The sequence below is a fragment of the Marmota monax genome, unplaced genomic scaffold (genome assembly GCF_021218885.2).
Source record: "Marmota monax isolate L192 unplaced genomic scaffold, Marmota_monax_Labrador192_F-V1.1 WCK01_AAM20220418_F8-fsc00019, whole genome shotgun sequence".
Taxonomy (NCBI): Eukaryota; Metazoa; Chordata; class Mammalia; order Rodentia; family Sciuridae; genus Marmota; species Marmota monax.
The window spans coordinates 5,789,287-5,801,416 of NW_026695242.1; the positions used below are offsets into that span (position 1 = coordinate 5,789,287).

Sequence of the window (12,130 nt, forward strand, 5' to 3'; positions counted from 1 at the left end):
AATCCCAGCAGCTGAGTAGGCTGAGGTAGGAGGACTGCAAATTCAAGGCTAGCCTCAGCAATTTACTGAGTCCCTATATCAAAATACAACATAAAAAAGGAATAGGGATGTAGCTCAGTAGTAGAGGGCCTCTGGCTTCAATCCCCAGTAAGAAGAAAAAAAAAAAATCTTGACTAATAATGTTTAACATTTATTAAATGTTTTCTGTATGCCAAGCAAATTTTAATCCTTACAATAACCCTGTGAGGTAGGTACTCCCCATTGCTCCCTTTTATGGGTGGGAAAATATAATATTAATTGGTTAAGTAATTTGCCCAAAATCACAGAGAGTAAAGGTCAAAGACAGGATTCAAATTCAGGCACTTTGGCTCTAACTGCTATGTTACACTAGCTCTGTGAACATTTGCAATGTGTCCTTTTCTGTAGTAAATTGATACAAAGAGAGCACGTGGAAATGATAAAGTAGATGCTCATGGAGGCAAGAGGATATTCTCAGTAGGTGGTATAATCACTTCTTGGTTTGATTCTGGTTTTGCCTTTTCAGGCTGAGTGACCTTCAGGACATAACTTTACCTTTCTGTGCCTCAATTTCTTCATTAACAGTGAGGGACAATGTTCATATTATCACATGGGCTCATTATGAGAATTAAATAATATGATGCATGGAAGGTGCTTCCTATAAAACCTGGCAATGATGTTAGGTTAGGGAGAGAAAAAAGCAGCTGTGTGGCCATAGCAACATGCTATGTTTATACATTAGTCCCCCATTATTGGGGGTTATGTTTTGCCATATCACATGACTAAGTCATTCAGGGTCACTCCAGGTGAATTTGGGTATGATGTGAAATAACCACACCAAGACAGAGAAAATATCTTTTTCTTGGGATTCTTCAGCGAGTGGCTCCTCTGCTCCAGCTCCCACAAGGGAGGCCGAAAAAAGAGGAGGAGTTCTGAAGCCCCTTTTTACTGAGGGGAAGATACTCAAGAAAGTTCTACCCCAATGAGAGAGGGTCAGGTATCAGGGGGTTGAGTCTAGCTTCCTGATGTCTTGTGGTCGCAGACTGACTGACATCTTGGAAGGCCACACCTATCCCAGGTGCTGTGTGGGGATCATAGGCAGAGCAAGCGAAAAGGACACATATCTCGCCAGCCCAATGAGAGGCAATGTCAGTCCAGTCTGCTCATGTGCTCACACTCATTGTTCACAAACACACCGCCCATGAGTGGCTCGCCACAATGTTTCAAGACCCCCAGTAGATCCTTGAAACTGTGGATAGTACTGAACCCTGTATGTACTATGTTTTTTTTTTTTTCTATAACATAAATACCTATGGTGACTCTCACCTTTTCACATAAAGGAAGAACTTTATGGCTTTTTTTTTTTTTAACATCACTCCTCTATGCTTTAGTGCCATTATTAAGTAAAATAAAGGTTGTTGAACATAAGCACTGCCGTACCACAAATGTCAGTCTTATAGCAAGATGACTACTTGGTGTCTGATGGGCTGGTAATGTATAGCATGGAAACAAAAGCACAATTGAACAAAAGGATGATTCACATCCATGGCAGGATGGAGTAGGGCCGTACAGGATGGAGCAGGGGCCGTTCAGGATTTCATTATGCTACTCAGAATGATACATAACTTAAAACTCATGAATTATTTATTTCTGAAATTTTCCATGTAATATTTTCAGACCACAGTTGACCATGGGGAGCTCAAACTGTGTATAAGGGGAAACTACTGTATTTATGTAGCACTTTAAGTTTTTACTTCTGTTTTCTGTCTTTGGTTTTCAGTCATCTCCTATAGATAAGATGACTGAATACTAGAACTACATGTCCACTTAACAAATGAGGAAACTTAGGTTCCAAAATGTGAAATAATTTATGAGATTGTACATGTAAGCATTATAACCAGATTTCTGTTCTCTGGACTCAAACCAGGTCTTTCTCCCTTTCTGCCTTGAATCATATGGCCACTATGATAGAGTTAACACATAGCCAAATGCTAAGGTTTTCTTCAGGTACATAACTCTCTTCACATGGTATGAGTCCTGCATTGCCCCAATTGGTAACGATGGTGATGTCAAAGAAAGAAGTTCTACAGAGGAATACCAGAGAGCTGATAGTCTAGTGTCACCTAGGGAGAAAACAATCACCATCTGAAGTTCTGATGAACCTTAGATGAGAAGTCCTAGAGGGATGTGCTATCAGCACAGTGCTGGTCTGTGTTATATGAAAGGCATTGTGTATATCTTGCAGCATGCAGTGGTGAAGATTGTGAGAGAGAAATATTTGAGGACAACGTCATTTGAAAGCCAGGAGGAACTGCAGACATTTATCAGTGAGCTTTACGTATTCTTGGTAGATCAGATGCATGTGGCCCTAAATGAGGTAGGTGTCAACACTGACAGCTCTTCTTTTCTCTGTAGAATATCAAGATCTCCTTTGAAATATTCCCACTTTGCTTCTTTTCTTCCTTATTCAACAAATATTTATTAAGGTGGCTACTCTGTGCTAGGCACTGAAAACAAAAGATGAATAAGAAACTGCCTAAAATATAAAGCTAATTTTGGGGAGAACAAGGGATATACTTTTACAGTTTCCTAGAAAAATAAACTTTATGACTTTTTAAAATGTAATGGAATCATCAAAAATAGACAAATTAGGCTATGGAAATTGTGAAACAAGATTATCATTCTATTTGTTTTGTGACTGTTCACAATTCTTACAATAAAAACAAAGGAAAACTGAGTTTTCAGATATTTTACCAAAGTGCAATACATTTCAAATATGCTTTTCCCCAAGGCAGGTAATCTACTTTCCAGTCCATTTGTCTGTTTGCATATTTATTTGTACACCTATCTTGCTTCTTGCCTTCATCTATTCATTTTTTGTATGCATTTGAAATCAAAGTTGTTTTGTGCTCATGTTAGTCTCTTACTAGCTGTGCCTCCTCTTTCTATTTGTTCCTCTCTGTTGTTATTCTTCCCTATTACTATCACTTTTTTCTTTGATGTGGTTCAGCCTTCTTGGAAGATGTAGGACAAGAGTGTTCAATATTGTAGAATTAAAAGAACAGTCCTTAATTCTTGGGAATGGATGATGTGGATGATTTGAATTGGAAAGCAGTTGAGAGTTGAGTATGGAAATTGCTGTTGCCTTCTGAACCAAAAGAACTCTCACCTAGTGGAGGAGTCACGCACAAAATACAGTAACTGTAAAAGGAGGTAAATGCTGTGATAGTGTTCATTGGAGAGCAGATTAGGATGAACAAGTGAATTCACAGAGGAGCTATAGCTTGAGCTGGGCCTTCAAAGCTGAAGAGAAATTCTCTAGATGCATGTCTCAGAGCATTGAATCACAGGAATCCCACAAAGGCTTAGGAGCTGCAAAGAATCTGGTATATACAGAGTTCAAGAGCAGAGGTTGAAGTGGTTAAGAGGTAGGGAAGAAGATGAAGCTAAGGATCTGTTCCTGTTGGGAAATTTGGGAGAGTGAAGGCATGCCTTGTATTCCATACAGAGAACTTGTGACTTTTTTCTCATTAGCCAGTTGGGAGCAATAAATTAAACTACTTTATGATCAGTTTACATTTTATAAAAACCATTCAGTTTTTATACAGGGTTAGAGCAGTTATAGAGGGTGGGTTCAAGGTGGCAAAACTGGTGATGTTAGATGACTGTTGCAAAATAAAGAGGAAGAGGAGTAAAAAATACTTAAGTTTAAGGCTCATTGACTGGGTACTGATGTTAACATTAACCAGTATAAATAATATAACATGAATAAATTTGGTGAAATGCAGATGATGTTGAATTAATTTTAAACGTTGGCTCCTGTGGGGTTTTGCTAAAGAAGAGATCTGAACTAGATGAGATTTAGGGAGTGATGATATATGGATGCTACTGTCATTGATGAGGCTGCCTGAGAAAAATAGGAGGAAAGAGTGCAAACTAGTTATAGAATCCTAGGAAACACAAACATTTAAGGGATGGCTGAGTGAAAGAATTGATGAAGGAGACAAGTGGAATTGTTAAGGAAGCAAAAGAGCCAGAAGACAGTGGAGTTCTTGAGCCAAGGGAAAGAATTTTAAGAACAAGTGGTCAACATTGTCAAATACTCCTAGGAATTCAAGGAAATCAAAACCCAAGAAGTTTTCATTGGGTTTGGTAATAAGGAGGTTATTGTTAACTTTTACATAGCAACTTCATTGTGCTAATGAGAAGGATTAAAATTATAGTGCATTGAAGAGTAAATGTGTGACTAGGAAATAGATTAATATAAAATCAGGAAGTTGATAATGAAAGAAAATATGGAAAAGTAAAAGCTAGAAATTATAGGAATTTTCTTTTTAGGATGGAAAAACCTCGAGTACATCTATCTATAAGTTTAGGAAATGGAGTCAGCACAGTGGGAGAAGTTGAAAACTGTGGAAGGAGAGGAGATAAATAATGATAAGCCCAGGTTATACAACTGGAAAGGACCAAGGATTAGCCTTAAAACAGAAGGGACTTAATGCCTCTTCCTCTGAGACCAAAAGGAGAGAGGGAAAAATAGATGCAGAAGTTGCTGGTCGAGGTGGTGCTTGCCTGTAATCCCAGTGGCTCAGGAGACTGAGGTAGGAGGATTGTGAGTTCAAAGTCAGCCTCAACAATTTAGTGAGCCCCAAGTAACTCATGAGACCCTGTCTCTAAAAACAATACAAAAAAGGGCTGGGGATGTGGCTCAGTGGTTCAATGCCACTAGATTCAATTCCCAGTACCCAAAACAAAAGATTGATGCAGAAATAAACAATTTAGGTGTGGGATTAAAAATTGAGGGTTTCTTGCCTAATTATTTCTATTATCTCACCTCGTGAGATAAGGTCTTTATTGAAAGTAAAGGGAATGCAGGTTGAATGAACAAGTTGAAGAGAAAATTTTGTTGTTAAACAAGGACGAATATAGAAATTACTGAGAGTATTAAAGATTTTCGCTAAGACTGAATGCCACAAGAGTCTGGGAGGCTCAGGTATCTCTGTAGCTATTATGTTTCTCTTTCTTTCTTTTTTTAAATGTTGTAGATGGACACAATACCTTTATTTACTTTATTTATTATTTTATATGGTGCTAAAGATTGAACCCAGTACCCCATACATTTGAGGCAAGTGTTCTACCACTGAGCTACAACCCCAGACCTATTCAGTTTTTCTTAGGATCAGTTAAACACACCTGTGCAGGAATGAAGAAATCAGATTGTAGGCTTATTTTTTAAAAAAATTATTTTTATTTATTGATTTATTTTGGTACTAGGGGTTGAACCCAGGGGCACTTTACCACTCGCCACATTCCCAGTGCATTTAATTTTTTATTTGGGGACAGGGTCTCTCTAAGTTCCTGAGGGTTTCACTAACTTTCTAAGACTGGCCTTGAACTTGCAATATCCCTGCCTCAGCCTCTGTAGTCACTGGGATTACAGGCATGCTCTGTGATTATGGCACCTAGCTGTAGGATTGTTTTAATTTGGGAGTTTTCAGGACAAATGCAGGAAAAAGACGAGGATGCTTGAGATTTGAGTGTGCTAGTGAGAGAGGAGGACAAGTAGGTAATCATGAGGTCAGGTTGATCCATTTGGGAAGTGATGGGCTTATTGGAAGTGGAGGAAATGAAGTCAGGAAGCTACTTTAAGTAAATGATAAAAAGGTGGAAGGGTTGGAAAGTGGATTCTGGGAATGGGATACTAGAAGTAGAGTAATTCAGGTGTGGGCATAAAAGTGTGTTTCTGGAAGGATTTGAAGGTCATGATAATCAAAACTAAAAAGCACAGAGAACAGAAGCATTAATCAGTGATCAAAAACTCTTTGGCCCATCTCAAATTTGGCTTTATTTTAAAATTATTTTTTGGTACTAGGATTGAACCCAGGGGCACTTTTAACCATTGAGCTGAATCCCTAATCTTTTTTATTTTTTTATTTTGAGGCAGGGTCTTAGGGCCTGAGTTGCTTAGGGCCTCACTAAGTTGCTGAAGCTGGTCTATGAACTTGTGATCCTCCTGCCTCAGACTCCCAGATTGCTGGGATTACAGGTGTGCACTACTACGCCTGGCCTTAGCTTTACTCTTCACATTCCTTATCTACTATACTTGTTAAAGTCATTGCTATCATTTTTAATTTTTTTAAAAAAATTTTTTCTTAGTTGTTGATGGACCTTTATTTAATTTATTTATTAATTTATATGTGGTGTTGAGAATCGAACCCAGTGCCTCACCCATGCTAGGCAAGCACTGTACCACTGAGCCACAACCTCAGCCCAATTTTTACTTTTTTTTTTAATATTTATTTTTTTAGTTTTCAGTGGACACAACATCTTTATTTTACATTTATGTGGTGCTGAGGATCGAACCCAGGGCCCTGTGCATGCCAGGCGAGCGCACTACTGCTTGAGCCACATCCCCAGCCCCCATTTTTACTTTTAATTAAGGAATTTTAGGTTCTTGCGTGGCCATAGCTTCTGACTCAGGAGATTACTAATTACACCAGACTTGATCTTCCAGCCTGGGTATATATGATATATTCTATTTCTGCTTTTCTTTCTACCTTTCTGGCTATTTCTCAAATGTCTCCTTTGTAGGTTCTATCAGTTTAATTTTCCCCCTAAAGTTACAGATCTGGATTTTAAAGCTTTACCTTTTGTCTCCTGTTTTCTTCATGTTTAAAAACTCTCTCTAGCTAGCACTAACTTGCTGACGTTTTTCACATCATGGCCCTTGAAAATGATATTTGTCCTATAGAAAATAAAGGAAGCTGTTTGAGGTCAGAGGTAACTTGAGGAGGGACACTGTCTGCCCTGAGGGTTGAGGAGAGTTGTTTTTGCCTTAAACAATTTTTACTCACTTCCATGAGCTCACACTATTGGTATTCAAATACCTGAGCTTCCCTTTCACCCTGTGATATTTGTTTCTTGGTTCTCTCTTATTCTCTTACTGCCTTGGCAAGACTGTAAGAAACCTCAGTATCATCTTAGATGTTATGACTGTATCTTACATCTGGTTATTCTCATAACCCTCTTCACTTGGAATTGCTTCATTTTGTTTGCTTAACATCTTGATATTGACAAGGCCATGCCAGATGATGTCCAAAGCACTGTTTCAGCCGTTCATACAAGCAGTGAACAGCTTCGACTCTTTGCATTTGAAGCAGAGGTTAATGAAAACTTTGAAATGGCAGCAGTGTATTATAAAGAGGTAATTAAAAATCTTTCTCAGTGATTTTTGTTACTATTATTGTAAAATATGGACATAAAGAATAGTAGTTTTTGAATACTGAAAATGAAACTTGTGGGGTAGGGGGTATAGCTCAGTGGTAGAAAGCTCTTGCCTAGCATGTATATGACCCTGGGTTTGATGCCCAGCACTGCAAAAAATAAAAACAAATCTTGTTTAGTGAAGGGTACACACAAAAATCAATATAGAACAGAGTCCAAAAATAAGCCTGTACAATAAGGATATTTGATTTTTGACAAGATATAAAAGAAATTCCATAGAGAAAGGATAATTTTTCAACAAATAGTGTTAAAATAATTGGTTATCTATATGCAAGATAAATTAAACTTGATCTAATGTAAGCATTATACAAAATTCAAGTCCAAATGGATGATGAATGTAAATTTAAAACAAAACTTTTAAAAGAAACAGAAGAAAATCTTCTTGGGCTAGAACTAGGTAAAGAGTTTTGAGACATGAAACTGAAGTACCATCAATCAAAGAAAAATGAAATAAATGGAACCTCATCAAAATTTAAAACTTTTGCTCCATGAGAAAAATACAGATCAGGAGAAAATATTTGTAACACATGTATCTGGCAAAGGATTCATTCGTATCAAGAATATTAAAAACTCTCAAACTTAACATTTGTATATAAGCATTGGTTTGAGTACTTGTTTTTAATTATTTTGGGTGTGTACTTAAAAATGAAATTGCTAGGACATATGGTAATTCTGTGTTTAACTGTTAAGGATTTTAGTAGAAATTGCATTGTCTCTTTAGATTGTTTACAGTAGTGGTAGACATCTTAACAATATTAAGTCTTCCAATCCACAAACATGGGGTATCTTCCCATTTATTTATATCTTCTTTAATTTTTTTAAGCAAAATTTGTGGTTTTCATTCATGAGGCACCATTTTTGTCTCAGATTTTTAGACGAATTTACATTTGCCATATCAAGATTATGGTAGAAATTACTATATATGGTTGAGATCCCATAAAATGAATCTTTAGGCTCTTAAGGTACTAGATGAGTTTAAGGTGATCAGACACAGGGAAGAAATGGCTTGAGGATTCAGTTTTTACATTATTTCAACAATATATTTTTTGGCCGTCTATTAAAGCTAGAATAGTAATTATACTAGGCATTTGGGATTCCTGGTAAGCAAAAAAGTAGTCATGGCCTATGCTCTTATAGAACTTACAGTATTTATGGAGTGCTTACCATGTGATGTCATATGTACAAAAAGTAGGACAAAATGTCAAAATAACCTTGGCCCTCCTGATGCTTGTATGCCTAGAGGTTGGTCCGTGAGCCGCAGAACCTACATCACTGGCTGGACTATGGTACCTTCTGCCTCCTAACTGAAGACAACATCAAAGCACAAGAGTGTTTTCGGAAAGCCCTTTCCCTGAATGAGAGTCACATCCAGAGGTAGAGATGGAAAGGAGATGAGGGATGAGTAGGAGGAGATGAACTTCTACATGAGATTGTCTTGATTCCATGAATGTGACTTGGACCATGCTCTTAATCATGTTAGCGGTCTTTTCTCAGCTTGTTGCTCTGTGGTGTCCTGGCTGTCTTGATGGAAAACTATGAGCAAGCAGAAATTTTCTTTGAGGATGCCACTTGCTTGGAACCAACCAATGTTGTAGCCTGGACTTTACTTGGTATGTTATTTTCCTGTGATGTGTCTGTGTGTGTGTGTGTGTGTGTGTTTCCATTGTAAGACTCTCTTTCCCTTTTTCCTCTTTGATGGCTCATCATGTAGTTCCTAAACTTTGCTAAAAATATGGGGGAAATAAGTCAAAGGTCTCAGTTCTTCATTATGTGATAGTAGGAAATCACATTTATTTCAATATCTTTCTTTCCTCAGGTTTGTACTATGAAATTCAAAACAATGATATTCGAATGGAAATGGCATTTCATGAGGCTGTCAAACAACTTCAGGCACGAGCACTTCAAACACAAGTAACAAAGGAAAAGAGCACTGGAAATGTAGAGTACGCTGAAGAAGGAGGGAATATAGAATCCAGTTTAGGCCCTTGGGGAACCATAAATGATTCTTCTACCGCAGCAGTCAAGGCTGTAGGAGCAGGAGGTGGAAATGGTGAGTAGCTATTGGGAAACTTACTGACCTTCTGAATAGCACCTGGCACACAATAGGCACTAAGTATATGTTAGTTAAGTGAATGTGTACTGTAGTTTTTAGTTATTTCAGTGATACTAGGAAAGACTTCTAAATATTTCTTCGTTGAGATGATCAATGGTCTGAAGCTTCTATTAATATTGTTTTTTGAGTTTTCCAGAGTTTACTACTTCCATAAGTACTAAGTTTACTACTTAGTAGTATAAGTACTACTATAAGTACATAAGTACTGTTTACTACTTAGTAGTATAAGTACTATAAGTACATAAGTTTACTACTTTTCATAAGTACTTTCATAAGTGTCCCATTCTTGCACAGTAGAGGTTCTTGCACAGCAATTTTTTTTTTCTTCTTCTCTTCCTACCCTGACATGGGTAAGGATCCTGTCTTGTGATTTTTAAAGCTATGTGTTTATTTATCCACTCCATTTTCTCCATTTTTCATTAACAGTCTCTTTTCCTCTACTTTAGGAAATCAGTCTTTATAACATATTTTAAATGTATTTTTGTGTGTTTCCTGCATATATGCATTATGTTTTGTGCATACCTTATTTAAGTATGTCTGAGGTATTGACATTTCCTAAACTGCACTATTTAAATATTTGATAACTTTGATGTATGAAAACATCACCACAGTCAAGGTAATGAAAATATCCTGTGATCTGATTTCTGTTAGTATAGATGAATTTACATTTTTTAGAATTTTAAAATTCTAGGATTCCCTAAAATATTTAGAATTAAATAGAATTACATAGTATGTCCTCTTTGTTGTCTGACTTTTTTCACTGAGCACAATTGAGATTCAACCATGCTATTGTTTTTTATGAGTTATCCTTTTTTATTGCTAAAATGGTTCCCATTGTACAGAGATAGCACAATTTGCTTATCTGTTTACTGGTAAGTATTTGGGTTGCTTCCATTTGCGACTATTAAAATAAAGCTACTGGGACATTCACAAGTTTTTGTATGAATATTTGGATTCATTTCTCTTGGGTAAGTACTTAGGAGTTGAATGGCTAGGACTATGATTTTTAAAAATACATATTTTTTAGTTGCAGATGGACACAATACCTCTATTTTATCTATTTATTTTTATGTGGTGCTGGGGATGGAACCCAGTGCCTCAAGCATGCTAGGCAAGCCCTCTACCACTGAACCCCAGCCCTAGCCCATGGGACTATGATTATTTAGCAGTGTATTTTTAAATTTTCTAAATATTTGGGGATTTTCCCCAGACATCTTTGTTTTTGATTTCTAATTCAATCTCATTATGGTTAACACATTTGTTTTATACAATTTGAATCCTTTTAAATTATCGAAACTTTTTTTATGGCCCAGCATTTGGTCTATGTTGGTAAATATTCTATATACATTTGAATAGAATATTCTCTTGTTGAATAGAATTTTCTGTAGATGTTAATTAGGGTTAGTTAGCCTAGTTTTGTACCTGTGAAGTTTTGTTCTAAGTAGTTTTTCCCTCCTCAGATCACATTTTCTTCAATTAATTTTATAATTGTTTCACATGTTGATCTTTAGTCTATAGAGATTCTTTTTCTTTCTTTCTTTTTTTTTTTTTGAGGTACTGAGGGTTGAACTCAGGACCTCACATGTGCTAGGCAAGTGCCTACCACTGAGCTATATCCCCAGAAAAAATCCTCCATTTTTTCTGAGATGCTAGGTAGACATTAAGTTTTATCTTTTTATATAGGGATCTAATTTTTTCAACATTATCTACTAAACAACCATTATTTCCTGTTTGATTTAAGATATACAATCTTAGAACTCTTCATTCTATCATATGTGTCTGATATAAAAATTTACATATGAATATGAAAGAGTATGACATACGTCCTTTCACTGCTGTGGTTTTGTAGTGTGAATACATGATGCTCATTTTTTTTGCTGTGGTTTTGTAGCATGTCTTAATATTTGGCATATCAGGTTCTACCGTATCGTTACCTTTTTTAATATTTATTTTTAAGTTGTAGTTGGACACAATATCTTTATTTTATTTATTTATTTTTATGTGTGCTGAGGATCGAACCCAGGGCCTCCCACGTGCTAGGTGAGTGCTCTACCACTGAGCCACAGCCCCAGCCCTCGTTACATTTTTGTTGTTCACTTAGCTATTTGTAGATCTTTATTTGTCTATATGGGTTTTGTAGTGAGATTATTAAGTATATTAAAAATCTTATTTGGACTATATTGAAATTTTAGATTAATTTAGGGATAATTAACATTTTATATTACTAAGTCATTCCATCCAATTGTGTGGAAGATTTTTCCATTTTCTTAGATCATCTTCCATGTCTTTTATCAAAGTTTTAACATTTTCTCCAAAGAGACCCAGTTTAATTTACAGTTGTTTTACAACTATTGCTATCAAAATAGCATTTTATTTTTGGTTATTGCTATTGTTCTTTAGTGTATGATGTTGTTTTGTAGATTGAACTTGTATACGACAGCCTTGTTCAACTTTTATTGATTCTATTTAGATTATTGGTTCTGTTGCTTTTTAGAATATGATTATTATATCTGCCAATAAAAATAGTTTTATCTTTTTTCTCCCAATCCTCATACCACTATTTTTTTTTAACTTTTAGTAGTAGATGTACATAATATATTTATCTTATTTATTTTTATGTGGTTCTAAGAAATGAACCCAGAGCTTCATAGTGCTAGGCAAGTGCTCTACCATTGAGCTATAACCCCAGCCAACTAAAATCTCTTATTTCCTCTA

General features: G+C 36.2%; 1 protein-coding gene across 5 annotated transcripts in view; it reads left to right on the forward strand.

Annotated features, from left to right (window-relative positions):
- Positions 1–12,130, forward strand: part of Cfap70 (cilia and flagella associated protein 70) — a 100,088-nt gene that overhangs the window by 62,613 nt on the left and 25,345 nt on the right. For all 5 annotated transcript variants that reach the window (XM_046419630.2, XM_046419633.2, XM_046419634.2 and 2 more), the window contains 5 exons: positions 2,264–2,395; positions 7,097–7,222; positions 8,543–8,676; positions 8,797–8,912; positions 9,119–9,352. In XM_046419630.2, coding sequence (XP_046275586.1) covers positions 2,264–2,395; positions 7,097–7,222; positions 8,543–8,676; positions 8,797–8,912; positions 9,119–9,352 — 742 coding nt within the window. The remainder of the gene's footprint in view (positions 1–2,263; positions 2,396–7,096; positions 7,223–8,542; positions 8,677–8,796; positions 8,913–9,118; positions 9,353–12,130) is intronic.